This window comes from Spermophilus citellus (genome assembly GCF_964194105.1).
Source record: "Spermophilus citellus genome assembly, chromosome: 3".
Taxonomy (NCBI): Eukaryota; Metazoa; Chordata; class Mammalia; order Rodentia; family Sciuridae; genus Spermophilus; species Spermophilus citellus.
Window position 1 is genome coordinate 86,117,982 of NC_138184.1, and position 15,547 is coordinate 86,133,528.

Below are 15,547 nucleotides of genomic sequence, written 5' to 3' on the forward strand. Positions count from 1 at the left end.
GCTAAGCACCACGCCCCAGGCACCCGTGTCCTGTGCAGGACACACTCTTCCCGGGTGACACAGGAACAAATTGAGGTTTGGAAGGGATAGTAACTTGCTCAAGGTCATTAACTTTGAAAGAGGTGGATCCACCTTTTGAACTCCAAGAGCCTTGCAAAAATAATAATTTTATATATATGGTTCCCTTTTGTGTTTGCTTTGTTCATTTTTTTCTTCCTTGTCGCCCATACAGTCTCCCTTTGTGTGATCAGTGATCACAGAAAGTCCCTGGCCCTGACCCACAGGTTTTCAAAAATGCACAAATCTGATCAGAAATAAAGATCAGGCCCCTGAACCACTCTGGCACAGGGTGGTGTGTGGCAGGCCAGCTGCACAACAACTGTGGTTCCATCTAGACCAGATGCCCAGGCAGGAGAATCCAGACCCGCAAGGAGACCTGGGGCTGGCGAAGGGAACTGGGGAGACTTCTGCTAATGGGTACTGGGTTTTTTGTGTGAGTGGGGGAATTAAATTAGACCGTGCGGATGGTGCATGATCTTGTGATTATACTAAAATCTATGCAGCACTGCTTAAATGGGTGAATTTCATGGTGTGTCAATTTTATTTCCATAAAGTCATTTAAAAGTCAGGTGTTGTGGTGTCTGCCTGTAATCCTACCTACTCGGGAGGCTGAGGTGGGAGGATCCCAAGTTCAAGGCCAGCCTGGGCAACAAAGTGAGACCCTATCTCACCCCCCCCACCCCCGCCAAAAAAAAAATCATATACATAACATCAAGTCACATACATGATCACGACAATAAGACAGGAATTAACTGAGCACTTACTGTTTCCTGGGATCTGTGCCCAACCCCACTATTACAGAGCCTGATTCACAAAGCCCACTCATCCATGGTCCCAGGTGGACTCGGGTCTCTCCCCATTCCAGAGAGGGATCACACAGCTAGGAAAAGGGGGAGCGATCAGACCAGGCTGATCTAGGGAACAGCTGCCACCTAACTGTGTCCCCCACACGCACATAGGTTCTCTCTCTCAGTCCTGCCTGATTGGGAGCAGAGTATCAGAAAGACAGCCTCCTTTCTCGGGGTCCCCTCTTTCTGGCACCCAAGTCCCCAGAGCCAAGGACTCATCTTCCGCTCAGCCGAGACTCCTCCCCCACATGAACTGGGCGCCGAGTCTCAAGACACCTGGGGGGCTGGGGTGCGGCTGAGTGGTAGAGCAGGTGCTTGCTAAGCTCCAGGTCTGGGCTCCCTCCACCCCCAGGCACCGCCCAAAAGAAACAGAACAGAATGCCGCCCTGGCCCTGGGTGGAGCTGGCCAAGCTCCCACACCCACCTAGGGAGCCGCCTCCCCCTTCACCAGACCTGCGTCTGCAGAAGGTCCCAAAGACCAGGAGGGAGGCCCTGCGGCTCCTTGGGGGACCTGGGGTGGAGCCTTCCCAGCTTCCTCTTTCTCACCTTCTCCAGGGCTCAGGGAGGTCCCCGTTGCCATGGACACAGCGGGCAGACTGGGGCTTCATTCCTGGCAGCTCCGACCTCCTTATTTGGGGTGTTAGATTTCAACCTGAGGGAAATGCACACCCTTCTGTGCAGCTGGTGGGGTTTCAAGGGAGGGGGAGGGGATGGCTTATTACTTTGTAGCCAAAGCACCCACTAAAAAGAAGACACCTGTGCTGTCCCCTATGACAGCCACCAGCCACCTGGGGTTACTGAGCCCCTGAAAAGCGGCAAGTCCAGACAGAGGCATGCTGGGGTGTGACCACACAGTGGCTTACAAGGTCTTCATATGGAAAATAGAAAAATCTCAATAATATTTTATATGGGTTTGATGTTGAAATAATATTTTATTTATATATATATATATTACAGCCCTGGGCTTGAACCCAGGGGCATGCTGCCATTGACGGCTGCATCCCCAGCCCTCTTTATTTGGAGACCGGATCTACTAAATTGCCCAGGCTGACCTCAGAATTTCAATCCTCCTACCTCAGCCTCCGGAGTTGCTGGAATCACAGGTGTGGGCTGCTGTGCCCCGAGGAAGGATCATGTTTTAAATGGACTAAATTAGAGATTAAGATTCATTTTACCCATTTCCCTTTTTAACACGGCTACTAGAAAACCTGGACCGTCACCTATACAGTGACTAGAAAATTAGAATCAGTGCACCTCGCATTTCGTTGGTGTTAGCACTGATCTTGTCCCCACAAACCAGCGCCATGATCCCTGGGAACTCATCCCCGGGAATGAACAGGAGCGTGGAGAGATGAACAGGCAAGAGGACCTGCGGATGCCCATTTAGAACCGCAAAAGAACGAGGGAATGTGGGGCCTCGGGAAACTGTCCGAATAAATCCTGGTGCACCCTCAGGTTGGGCGATTACACAGTCTTAAGAAATATTTTAAAAACACTGTGGGGCACGGAAAATAAAAACACAATCCTGGCATCTCAGTAAGTGGAAACCCCAACAAGCTCTAATATCTCATTTACACGTGGGAGTTCACACGGATACACACGTGTGTGCCCAAGGAACAGAAAAGGGGGTACAGCAAAAGAGGTGGTCTGCGCATGTGGATGGCAAGACAGCCCTCTCAGCCCTTGGTCTTTCTTATCTTTAACTTTCTCTGCAATTAACAGAGATTTCTTGGATCCTTTTTTTTAACCTTGACAGTGACAATGAAGAACAAGAGTTGGTGGAGGCTGTGGGGTAATTAGAACTCTTCCATTACTGATCACGTGGACGGTGGCGCGGCTCGGCTTGGTGGAAAGAGTTTGGCATTTCAATTAATTAAACAGAATTACCACGTGACCTATTCATTCCACTTCAAAGAATACACCCAAGATAAACACACACACACACACACACACACACACACACACACATCTGAAACCTGGGAAATCGATGTCGTCACACAGCACTAGTCCCCAGCGTTCAAAGGTGGAAATAACCCGAACGGCCATCAACCAATAAGTGGATAAACAAAATGGAGGCTATTCATACAATGGAGGCCGGACAGACAGATGCACACCACTGAGCCCTGGTCTGTTGGAAACGTGTGTCACCTTGTCCGGATCCAGGACAAGGCTGTGTCTACTGGCCAAACAGCTCTGTGGCCAGAGAGGAGATGCCAGTTCACTGGGCTGGGACAGTGGGGGATGCCTGGCTGGGTCCCAGAGGCTATGGAGAGAGCAGGGGACAGGGCAGAGACTGGATATAGCTCAGGGAGCTGTGAGGCCTTCAGGATACAGGGAGGGAGCAAGGGACACAGCAGCAGAAGGTGGCAGGACAGATCAGGGAAGCCCTTTTGCATCAGGCTCAGGCACATGGACTCCCCCCTGAGTGGACAGAGGACACCAAGCCAGGAACAAGCCCCAATGCACCTGCCAATACACTGGAGCCCGATGCAGAGGGCCGGACCAGGACCTGGTTGTGAGCCCCAAGATAGGGCACAGAGGCTCTGGACACAGAGGCGACAGGGGCAGCAAATAGCCTGCCCCTGCTCCCCCCAGAGCCACCTGCCTCCTGCGGCCTCCCACACCTTGGGCCTCAACACAGCCCCCAGGATGCCCAGGGGGCATCACCAGGTAGGTCTCAGGGACTTCAAAGCCCCCAGGGCTTGTGCCTGCAGTCTCTCAGCAGACAGGCCAGGGACACAGAGGGGAGCCAGGCCACACCGGGGCGGGTCACCCTGCCAAGAGATGCTGGTCAGATCCCCAGCTTCAGTCCTCCTAAAAACGGCCCCCTGAACGAGCCACCGAGCTCCCCGCGGCTGCTCCCTCCTCCGGGACCCAGGATGACGGCAGCACCCCCTGGACAGGTCACTGGGGATGGAAACCGCCCCGCGGCACATGCGCACTCCTCCACCACCTCCTCAACCCCGCACACGGAAAATCAAAGGGTGGGTGGAAGGGAATCGGCGATGGGAGGAACCAAGCCCCGACACGCGCTGCGACTCCGGGAAGGTTCTGTGAAGCGTTGGAGGCGGCCACGCTGCCACCTGCGAGGCGCTTCCATTTGAGTGCCGTGTCCGAACTTGAACTTGACGGAGCCATAGAAACAGCAAGCGGCCCTGCGGTTGCCAAGGGCTGGGGGAGGAGGGAGCAGCGACTGCTAAGGGTACAGGACCAGGAGTGATGGGTGGTGACAGATGACACATCCTTGCAGATGCACCTAGCTAGCGCCATCCATCGAGTTGTGTCCTTTAAAAGTGGTGAAAATGGTAAGTTTTCTGTTACATGAATTTTTGCCCCAATTTTTCAAAAAGAAAAGAAAATCACATCAGATTTTAGCCGGCTCTGGCGGGAGGAGGGTGTGACACTGGAGTTGCCATGGCAGTTATTATTTATGCCCCTGAGTGATCCCATGGCTGTTGGCTGTCCCCTGGCTCCAGGCTGTGGGGAGGCAAAGCTTGCTGTGTGCCACCTGGTGCTACAGCCAAAGCAATGACTAACCCTGGGCTCTGAGAGATGCAGGGAGGGACGAGCCTCCTCGGCCTCAGGAGCTGGGTACCCCTTGCACCCCGATGCCCCCCGCCCTGCAGCAGGCTTCTCTTCTCTTCCACCTGCCTTGTCCTTGGAAGCCAAATGCCTGCACATCTGACTGCATCTGGTCGCTGGACAAGATGCATTTGAGCGCACTTGGCCTTGAGAAGGGGGTTCTCAAACCCAACTCGGTTCTGCACCGCGGAGGCAGCGCGTGGTGATTAATTGCTGGTTTTCAGGAGGCACCTTAAGCCCCAGCTGAGGCCAGCTTCAACCCAGCCACGGGATTCCCAGCAGCTGCCGCCCCAGGGCCACCTCTGCACCTCGATGACATGATCATCTCTGGTAACCAAAGGTCTTGCTAAGATCTGTGGGCTTTGTTCTACACAGAAAAAAAAAAAATCCCTGGGGGCAGAGTGAACCAACTTGACTTTTGAACATATCCTGCTCTCATAAGCAACTTGGAAAGCTGTCAGAGTGGGTGAGCGAGCCTCAAAAATTCACAGTCTGTGCTTGCTCATCTCTGCTCCTCTTCCTACAGCTCTGTCTTTACCATTTGCCTTTTAGCGGTAATAATAACTACCAGGTGTTAACACTGACTCAGAGGCAGGCACTCAGCCAAGCGCCGGGCAGGCATGATCTCAATTCTCGTAACAAGTGCCTGCCTCCGAGGTCGGTTCTCAACACCCATTGTACAGACCAGGAAACTGAGTCTCAGAGAGGTTGAATCACTCGCTGAAGGCCACACAGCCAAGAGCAGCCGAACTGGGATTTAAAACAGGGTCTGTGTGGTTCCGGAATCTGCTCTCCTAACCACTTGCTATACTCCGTGTCAAAACCGAGAAGCGACTAGAACAATGAATACGTGTCATTTATGTGATTAAGAAAACAAGGGTGAGTGTTCAATAAAAAGACTCAAGGTGCAGAAGGGGAGGAGAAAAAGCCTCCATGAGTTAGTAAAGATTTGGAGAGTGGGTGTCTTTCAGAGAATCTACGTAGCTGGTTTTTGCATCCTTCTAGAACTATCTTCAGCTCCAGATTTATCCTGAAGCCAAATTAAGTGGAGCCGGACTTATCTAAAGTAAAAGGATTACTGTGGTAGGGCATTTAGATAAAGAGCAGCAGCTCGTTCTACTTGAAGCTAATTCAGACTCTCCCTGGCACTAGAGATGCCTGAAACCCTGGAGAAATCAAGAAACAGGCGATGTTATGCTAAGCTTAAAAGCAAGGGACATCCTGGGTGCCAAAGCCGTGTTGGGGTGGGGGGGACACTGGGTCTGAGTGACAGATGTGACTGAGGTGTCCAGGGATGTTAGAATGGTCACAGGCCCTGACAGCTAAAGATGGGGGCTTCAATTCCATGGAGTGACCAGGGTGGCCTCGGGCTTGTGTGTGTGAACTTGAACTGAGATCACTGCAAAAAAAAAAAAAAAAAATCTGGAACTGAAAATGTTGCCACTCCTTGTAAGAAAATGTTCCCCATCAGTCCAGAGAACAAGAAGGACACTTATTAGGGAACAATAAGGACTCAGTTGGAAGGAGGCAGGGGAAAGGGTAGCTTCTTGGGAGGGATCAATACTCTGAGCCTGCGTCACACTGCAGTGGTGCAGGCGGCCCACACTGAGAAGCTCTGTGTGTGTGATGCTGGGGACGGAGCCCAGGGCCTTTCACGTGCGAGGCAAGGGCTCTACCACTGAGCTATGCTGCCAGCCCTAAATTTAGAAGGTAGAAAGTGTTTCCAACCTGGCAAAAACTCTAAGGTATGTACAGATACAAAGCACCAGGTGAGGCCCTTCTCTGACACAGGGCATGTGGGTGTCCTGTGGGAGTGGGGGGAGTCCAAAGAGAAGCTCATCATCAAAACCAATGCACATGAGCAAATGAGCCTCCCTACGGGAGAGTCAGACACAGTTCACCATAGGAACAGCACCCCAAAAAGGCAAAACAGTAGAGACAGGCCTTAAATCATTATAAAGAATGAAAGTTCTGTACCCTATGAAAAAGAGGTGAGTTTTAAAATATAGGATTTATAAACATTTTTTTGAATCATTGGAATTAAAATGAAGTAGCCAGGGGAAGGCAGTAGCATTGTGATAGCTAAAGAAAGAATTAGTGAACTAGAAGACAGATCCAAGGAACTGATTCTGAACAGAGCATCGAACAATAGAACATGTGAAAGAAAAGTCAAGAGGCATTCAGGACTGAGAAAGATGGTCCATCATATTTCTAACAGGAACTACTGAGGAAGAAGATAAAGAGTGAAGAGAGGATTATGAGTCTTCTAGAATGGAAAGGAACAAAACATTCCAAGGAAGAGTAAATAAAAACAAATCCACACCTAAGCAGCATACACAGAATACCAACAAAAACTTAAAAAACAGGGAAAGGGCTGGGGTGTAGCTCAGTAATAAAGCACCTGCTTAGCATATGTGAGGCCCTGGGTTCCACCCCCAGTGCTACAAAAAAAAAATAAAAATAAAAAAAAGCCAGATGTGATTGTAATCCCAGCTATTCAGGAGGCTGAGATGGGAGGATCTTGAGTTCAAGGCTAGCCTGGGCTCAACTTAGCAAGATGCTTTCTCAAACTAAAAAGGAGGCCTGGGGGTGTAGCTCAGTGGTAGAGTATCCCTGGGTTCAATCCCCCATATGGGGAAAAAAACAACAAAACAAAAACACCAGAGGGAAAAAATAGGTTTCTACAAAGAAACGTCAATTAAAGAGCAGATTTCTCAACAACAACAAGAGACCCATAAAAGCACTGAGAGAGAATACCCAGGAACCTCAAATTTTATACCCAGCCAAATGATCATTTGTGTCTGCTAGCAAAAGGCACTTTCCAACCAAGTTTATAAGTCCCAGAGCCCTGCTAAAAGGTCTAAGGAAAAGTATATTTTAAAAAATCCATAAGGAAGAGTAGTAATAAGAATTTACTTCCCCCTAAAACAAAAATGAATGTTTTTAAATAAAAAGTAGAATGATACAAATTAAAGCACGTTGAGACTCTTTGTCGTTGGCACAGGGCAGAGAGGATTCCCTTTAGGTATGTCAAAGATGGCAGACATGTCCAAAGTGGAATGAATTACTGAAGAGAGGTACAGAATGTACACTTAAAAAGGAGATCTGTGGCCAATTTTGGAAAGGTTTGCCATCAAAACAACACAGGCTGAGTAAACCATATCCAAAAAGCTCTGGGCCAAAGTGCTTTGGATTTTGGATTCTCCATCCCTATAATGGGAACTTGGGGGATGGGACCCAAATCTAAACATGAAATCCATTTATGATTCACATACACCTTATATATGTAAGCTGCAGACAGCATTTCTAGTTCACCTCTGTTTTGACTGCAACCCATCATGTGAAGTCAGCATGGAATTTTCCTTTTGGGAAATTAATGAATCAAAAGTTCATATTTTAGATTTTCACATTAGGCTTGCTCAATCTGTCCCTGCCAATAACCACTGAGCATTTGGGTTTTACCCACATTCTTGTTTGGTACACAGGATGATGCAAGTTCCACCTTTATTCCCAATTAACAGATGGGGAAACCGAGGCTCAGGGAGGCAAAGTTCCTTGCCTGCACAGTAAGAGGTAGCCCCATGGTTTGAGCCGGTATCTAACTGCTGGTAAAGGGCAAGGTGGGGGAGGCCAGTGTGTCTGCCACTGTGGGACTCTGACTGAGGTCCTGGGGAAGCAGGTGAGGCGAAGCCAGGGCCTCAGGTGGGTAAAGCCTGTGAAGTGCGGTGCTCACTTGAGGGTCTTTGACTACTGGAACCCTGGCTCGAGTGCTCAGGAGGAGCCTTGGGAAGCCCTTGACCCTCCACCCAAGGGGCCAGGTGTGCCCGGCGGCCACCTCCAGGTATAGCCAGCTGTCTCTCTCCACCGCTGCTTGGAGATTCAACCTCACCAGAAGCACCCAGGTCTCCTGCTGGCCACCTGCCCCTCCTCCCAGAGGCCCCGAGACCACCTCTGCCGGATCCTTCTCACCTCCCAGGGAGCTGTGCCCAGAACGGAAGGCTGGCTGCTGACCGTGTGCCCATCTGCAAAGGTCACACAGCAGGGACAACAAAGGACCTTTCTGTCCTGGTGCTTAAGGTAGCTGCAGGCAGAAATCACCCCTCGACCTTCTGGTGTCATGAATTAATAATCAAGGCAGTGGGGCAGGCTGGCCGGCAGGAGCAGGGCACAGAGCTCCTCCTCCCCCGTCCCTCGGCCTCGAAGCCAGGTTGGCCCAGCCTGGGCAGGAAGAGCCTGTGACTTTCCGGAGTGGCAGGCACTTTGGAGCCAGTTGCAAATGCCCCCCCCTCCCCCCAGGGCTTGGGCTACAGGTACCGAAGTGCTCTGCAGAAGGAAACACTTCTAACCAACACGGGGTGTGTGCCATGGCCATGTGGCGCAGGGCGTCTGAGTGTTGAACGGTCCCTGCTGCATTCGGGGACATTAACTCACCACACACGACAAACATTTCCTACCAGTGGGGAGTGGGCCGCAAGGAGGAAGGATGCAGAGGGATCCTATTACCATCCAGCAACAGGCAAGAGCCCGAGTGGACTGCCCCTCGCTGTCACTCAGGGACAGCACACGTACTCCCAGAATAGACATGAGCCACCCAGTAAGACTCCTGCACATTCCTGCCTCGTCCTCCCAGAGGTGGCTCCCCACGCACTCATGCTGCCCACCATTGAGGTGCAGATTCTAGAACTTTCTGCATTATTCACCACCATTCTGTCTGCCTCAAGGCCCAATTCTCCTCTGGCCAAATGGGCACACAGTGTGTGGAATGCTAGTCGAGAGGTTAGGGGGTAACATTACCACCCCCCAGGTAATGAGTACCTGCAGACCTGCAGTTGGTCCCCAGGGGTCTCTATCACATGGGAGTGGCAGTTTGAATCCAGCACCAAAGTGACTTCAGGCCTGGCTGCACCTGCCTGAGCCTCAGTTTCCCCATTTGTAAATTGGTAATAAGAAGATTGTGGCCCTTGATGAGGTCTTAAGACTGGGAGAAAGGGGACATCCAGCACCCAAGATAAAGAAGTTCCTACCTTATTCCCAGTGGAAGGGACCAAGGACCACAGGGTCAACCAAGGCCTTTCCAAAGGGGTGGAACTGGTGGCTCAGAGAGGGCCACAGGCTGGGTGAGGCAGCCCAGCAGGACAGCAGAGAGCGGGGCTCCTCCTCTGAGCCTGGTCCACACGCCCAGCTCTACAGCCACCAGCCAGGGAGATGCTGGCCCAGCTGAGCAGAGGGACGGCTCTCAGCAGGGGTTTGGGGCAGAGGTGTTTTGGGAAGCCCCATAATTCAGTTCATTTGCTCACAGCCCTTTGGAAAGCAGGAGGGCAGGGAGGCCCAGATATTTCCACCTTCCCAAGATGAAAAGGTTCTGGAGGGTCTGGTCCCCTGGGCACCCCTCTGTGCATAGATGGCCAATGTCACAGCCCCGTCACACACCCCAGACCTACCCAGAGAACTCAGCCTGTGGGGGTCGGTCTTCCCACACCTCGGGAACATGCTGTCCTCCTCTACCCAGAGGTCACTGTTTTCATTTCTAAAACATTGTTTCAGTCATTGCTTTCTTCCCGAGGTGCGATTTACACACGGAACCCTTCGCCACCATTTGAGAAGCTGATGAGCGCCCTGGGGTCCCTCCTTGAGGCCCAGGTGACTCCATATCCAATTCCATGGGTTCAGGATGCCCCAAGCGTCCAGGTGAAACACCCCATCCGCTGCAGGCAAAATGCGGAGCCCGTCGGTGTGGCCGGCTGTTTCCTTCCCACGCTTGGGTGGATGAAGCAGCCTGGCGCCCACAGCCACCCTTGTCCCCATCAGAGCTTCCTGTGTGCCCCAATCTTTGGGCTGCCCCTCTCCTTCGAGCCCCTGATCTTTAGGTGGGCCGAGGGTCAGTCTGGACCTCGGGTGGTCGGTCAGTGCCTGGAACACGGAATAGGCATATGGCCAGGGGCCCAGGGTGTGCTGTGGGACCAGAGACTTTCAAAACCAAGGGACACTGCCCAGGGCTGGGGCTCTCCGGGCAGCTCGGGCCACGCCCACCAGCAGGCTCAGGCCACGCCCACCAGTACCCCCACCACGCCCACCAGCCGGACTTGGGCCGCCCACCGGATGCAGAGGGGTTTAGGGCCAAGTGGATCCCAAGTCTGCCCCCTTCGCCCTGTGGTCTTGGGCAGCCCCTTGACTCTGGAGCCTGTTTCCTGGTCCGCAGGATGGGAAGCCCAGGGCTCCTGGAGGATCCCCTCAGCCGCTGCAGAGAAGCGCTGGGCCCAGCGCGGTTTCTGCAGACGACGCCTGATAAACAGGAGGCCTCACTGGGCAGCCGGCGCTCAGCCTGCAGATCTGTTTTTCTCTTTTCCTTCTGGCAGCTTCTTGGCATCTGTGCAGACGTGCCTGTGGCGCCGTCTTGGAGACTGAGGGAGAAAGCAGACCCTCCACCTTCCCAGGACCCTCTGGTTGGAGCAGGAGCAGGCAGAGCCCGGAGCCACAGGAGGGGGCCAACTCCAGGCCCCTCCAGGTGGCCCGGGGGATCCCTGGAGCCTCTTCCTCTGGGTCCACCGCCGGTCTCCTGCGGCTGCGTGGGAAGGCCAGGCGCGGGCAGGCTCACGCGCCACCAGGACGCCTTCGCTCCAGTGTCGATGTGAATTTTAACCATCTAGGTAGGAAGCGTCCTTGGCTCCGCAGAGCTGCCCGGGAATGCTGGTGGGTGCTGCGAATCAATCAATGAGACGCCGGCAGGCGGCAGGGGAGGTGGGCGTGCAGGCCCCACGATGCCTCGTGGGCAGCTCCAGCTCCAGCCGGTGTTCGGTGGCTGGCTCCCTGCCACAGCCCGGGGACTGGAGACGCTGGGACAGCTGGCGTGGCCAAGGCTGGCTGGTGAAGGCCCCTGGGCTTTCTGCTGGGGACAGCACTCCTTGGGTTGCAAAGTGCCCAGTTTACTGTGTTCCCCCTGCAAAACGCTTCTCTCGGCCCTCAGGGGCTCCATGTCTGAGGGTGTGGCAGAGGTGCTGTGGCAGGAGAGGGTGCAGATGGACTGAACCCACAAAGGCCCCTCGCAGCAGGGCCAGGGGTGGCCTTATGGAAGGAGCAAGAGCCAGCCAGGCTGAGCGCTGGACGGTGAGAAGCATCACCTTTGTGAAGGGGCGGGGTTAAGGGGAACCCTGCGCAGTGGTGGCAGAAGGGTCTCCAGTAAACACCAAACTGTGCGCAGTAAAATGGGAAGGTGCCCCATCCAGGGGAAGGCCGTGCAAAGGCCCAGGGGTAAGAACAAACGCGGGCAGGCTTTCCCCACTCCACCTGGGTTCCTAGAAGTTCAAGAGACAATGAAACACGGTGACAGCCTGGTGGTGGGGAGAAGATGGCCTTGGGAATCCTTTCATCTCCTTTCTCCCCACTTACTAGCGGTGGGACTGAAGGCAAGTTGTTTTGCCTCTCTGAGCCTCAGTTTCCTTACCTGTAAAGTGGCTGTCCCACCACCTCCCCTGGAGGATTTGCACAAAGACCCCTTAAGCAGGCGTCAAAGGGTCAGCAAGGAGCCAGCAGCCTAGGGGCTCGGCCTGTTCTCTGGCCACCCCAGTGTGGGCTCTCCCCCTTCTCAGGAGCTTTCCAACAGCTCTTATAGAAGGGTCCCCACCCGGCCCACCCCACTGAGGGGCTGACCGGCCATACTGAGCGCAGTGCTCCCTGAACGCACAAACGATCTTATTGAATGCCCACAGCTACATGGGACCCAGATGGAGGCACCATGCTCAGAGAGGGAAAATGACTTGCTCAAGGTCACATGACTGGGAAGAAGTGGGACCCAGACTTAGGTGCGGCTCCGAGTAGCACACGCAGCATACAAATGAATTTAAAGTGTGTCAATAATATAAACACCTGCTTGTGTCTGTTCTCGGCACTTCACATGTATTAATTCACCATGACTCCAGAAGGTTCTGTCACTATGCCTGTTTTACAGTAGGTGAAACTGAGGCACAGAGAGCATGCGGGACATGCCCAAAGCCACACACCAAGCAAACACCCGGAAGGCAGCTCCTGCCACAATAGCAGGGGTCTACAAATCGCATTTATCATGTTAACTTATTCCTGCCACAGGGCGTTTGCATCTGCTGATCCCTGATACAAGTGCCCTTACCAGCCATCTTCATGCAGCTGGCTCCTTCTTATTTGAGTTTCTGATCTGCCCCAATCAACCTTAAAGAAACGTGCTCTCCTGCCTCTGTCTGCCCCCTGTAGTATTTTGTCCACAGAGCTTACTACCTATGGGTTGAATCGTTAACTGTGTCTCCCCCTCGGGAGCACTGGCCTCTTTGGCTCACCTCTAAATCCCAGCCCCTGGTTCATAGCTATTTGCTAAGTGGGTAAAGGTACCAGACTGTCCCAGCCCCTTTCAGAAAGTGGGGGTGAGGGGCTGTCCAACTATCCCAAGTTCAGATTCCTGGGAGCACTCGTTCCTCCTGGAGTCTAACCTTGGAACCTCCTCTCTGACCCTTCTGTGGGCCCTTCCCCTTTGGGCATGAAATCTGAGCCCTGGGCAGCAAGGATGGAAGGCAGAGCCACATCTAGGAAAGCTACTGAGCCTGAACAGAGCATCTGTCACGCCCGTGGGAGGCTGGACCCAGGAAACTGACAAGACTCCCAGCATGCTCTGTGGCCTGTCATCTGTCAAACCCACAGCCAGGCGGAATTCCCCCAGATGCCCGGGGGGCTGCCTGACAGCCGGGTGCAGGGGAGCCCCAGCTATGAAAGACCCCCTCCTGCAGCTCAGAGAGGTGCTGGCAGGAGGCAAGGGGAGGGCACTGGAGGAATAAAAACAGGACCCCAAGAAAGTAAGGCCAAGGGGAAGCCCACCCCTCCTCTCTCACCGTCGTCTTGAGGTTAAAGTTGGTGACACTCTCTGGATTAGTAAAATAATCACACCATCCAAAAGGAAATATAAAGAGCTTACATGAAAAGTTCAGTCTGCCTTCTTTTTTACCACATCCCAACAGGGATCCATTATTCTGATTTTATTGGGACTCCTTCCAGTCTTTGATGCCAATAAAGCAATTTCAACATACTCGCCTACTCAGTCTTTAACAGAAAGGGTTTCATAGACCTAAAAAGTGCCACACTTCTTTTCTCTAGTGGGACACAATTCTACCTTTACACCTAGAGACATACACGTGTGGACGTGCATAAATATGTGCATGGATACACACAGTTATTAAGAGCTTTCTGTAATTTTCAACTAGTTCTGCTGGAAGGATGTGTTTAGATTGCTGAGTCTCTTCAGCTGGACGCTGGTCGTCTGTATTCTGGTGCCAAGAGCCAGGTCCTTCCCAGAAATACCTGCAGTTCCCATTTCGAGCATCTAAAAAGTCCTGGTAGAGCTCTCATTCCCAAGAGAATGAAAAAGAGAGGTAAAGTGACTAGCCCAAGGTCACACAGCCAGCGTGGACCTGGGAGGGCTAACGGCCAGTTTGCCTGTCACCAGGGCCAGCTGCCCACCCGCCCGGCTTCCCGCGGTCTTCCCCCCACACCCTCCTCGGAGCGGGCAGCAGAACCCCGAGCCCCAGGTCCGCCACCAGGGTCAAGTGCCCAGCTCGGCCAGGCGCGGACGCACGGCGCCTCTTCCGTCACTTCCCTGCGGGCAGCTCGGCCTCTGGGTGCGCCCGGGCGGCCGGATGCGGGGCGCGGCGCCTCTGCGGCCCCGGAGCCGGGACGAGCTGGGGGAGCGGCCGGCTGAGCCCATTTGACAGATGCGGGGACGGAGCGAGGCGCGGCCACCCCGCAGGGCAGCGCCCAGCGGTCCCTCCCGGCGCCGGCCACTTCCAAACTTTCCGCCTGCGCAGCGCGTCCCGGAGCGGGAGCCGCGCGGACCCTGTCCCTCCCGGTCCCCGGCGACCCCAGGCTGGGCGACCCCTGGGGAGGAGACCGAGACCAGAGACGGCCAGCGGCAGGCCAAGGTCACACAGCGCGGCGGGCGGCCCCCCGGTCCCCCCGGTCCCCGCGGTCCCCGCGTACTCACAGCCGGTCTTGCCCTCGAGCTCCCGCACCTCCTCGGACGCGGAGTGGGCAGCGCCCATGGTGAGCGCGGGCCGGGGCCGCTGCCCCCGCCGACCTGCGCCTGGCTGCGCGGCGGCCGCCCGGGCCTGGGTCCGAGGCGGGTCGCGACGCGGGGACAGCTCCGTGCCGCGGGCTCCGCGTGGGGCCGAGCGCGGCCTCATATAGCGGCAGCGGGAGGCGCGCGCGGTCCTAGCGCCCGTTGGCTTCACGCGCGGTGGGGGTGGGGGTGGGGGTGGGGTGGGGTGGGGGGCGCCCAGCCCCGCCCGGAAACGACCGCCGCCAGGGGAGCCCACTGCCCGGCGACCCGAGGCCCCGCAGCAGCGGCCACGCACGGCGCCCCTCCCCGTCCGCACCCTGGCCGGCGGGAAGAAGCAGGTGCGAGCGGAGTTGGGGTGGAGGTCGGAGCCCCGGGACCCCTGGCAGGTTCCCCCCTCCGCCCCGTCCTCGCTGAAACCCGGAGCAAAACCCCACGGGCCAGGCGGGAGGTCAGCGAGCAGGAATCAGCTCCACGGAGAACCAGTCATCACGATCCCGTGTGGATACGCTCACGTGCGTCGCTCGGAGTGTTCCAGGAAAGCCCCGGCCTCCCGCAGCAGCCCTCCGACGGAGGTCACCTGGGGGGCGGCCCTGGAAGCCACCCCACCCAGACCCAGGGGCGTCTCCCACTTGACAGGCCAGAGCTTCGCCCACCCTCCCTCCCGAGGAGAGTTTGAGAGGGACGCCCTCAGGTGGTTTCATTTTAGGTAAACTGCAATAGAGGGGCCACACAAGTGGTCCCCGTGGCCACCGTGGGAAGTTTCTGGGTTAAGACAGCTTAAGGCTTTGGCTCTGCATTTGGGCAGGGTGACACCTGTCGGCCCTGCCGCCTATCTAACCCTGATTCCTCCTCCTTAAAATGGGAGTCAGTTCATGTGTTGTCCACCAAAGGGCCTGGGTGGACATGGCACAAGGTGACTGCAGCTGGTGGTCCTGTGGGATCATATCTGCTTTGCAAGGGAAGAGGAGCTGGTGCTCAGGGAGGT

General features: G+C 54.8%; 1 protein-coding gene across 2 annotated transcripts in view; it reads right to left on the minus strand.

Moving 5' to 3' along the window:
- Positions 1–14,674, minus strand: part of TESC (tescalcin) — a 50,989-nt gene extending 36,315 nt beyond the window's left edge. For both annotated transcript variants that reach the window (XR_014021265.1, XM_081287987.1), the window contains exon 1: positions 14,488–14,674. Coding sequence is in view for 1 of the 2 variants with exons in the window: in XM_081287987.1 (XP_081144113.1) it covers positions 14,488–14,545 (58 nt within the window). In the remaining variant the exon portion in view is untranslated. The remainder of the gene's footprint in view (positions 1–14,487) is intronic.
- Positions 14,675–15,547: the final 873 nt, after the last annotated feature.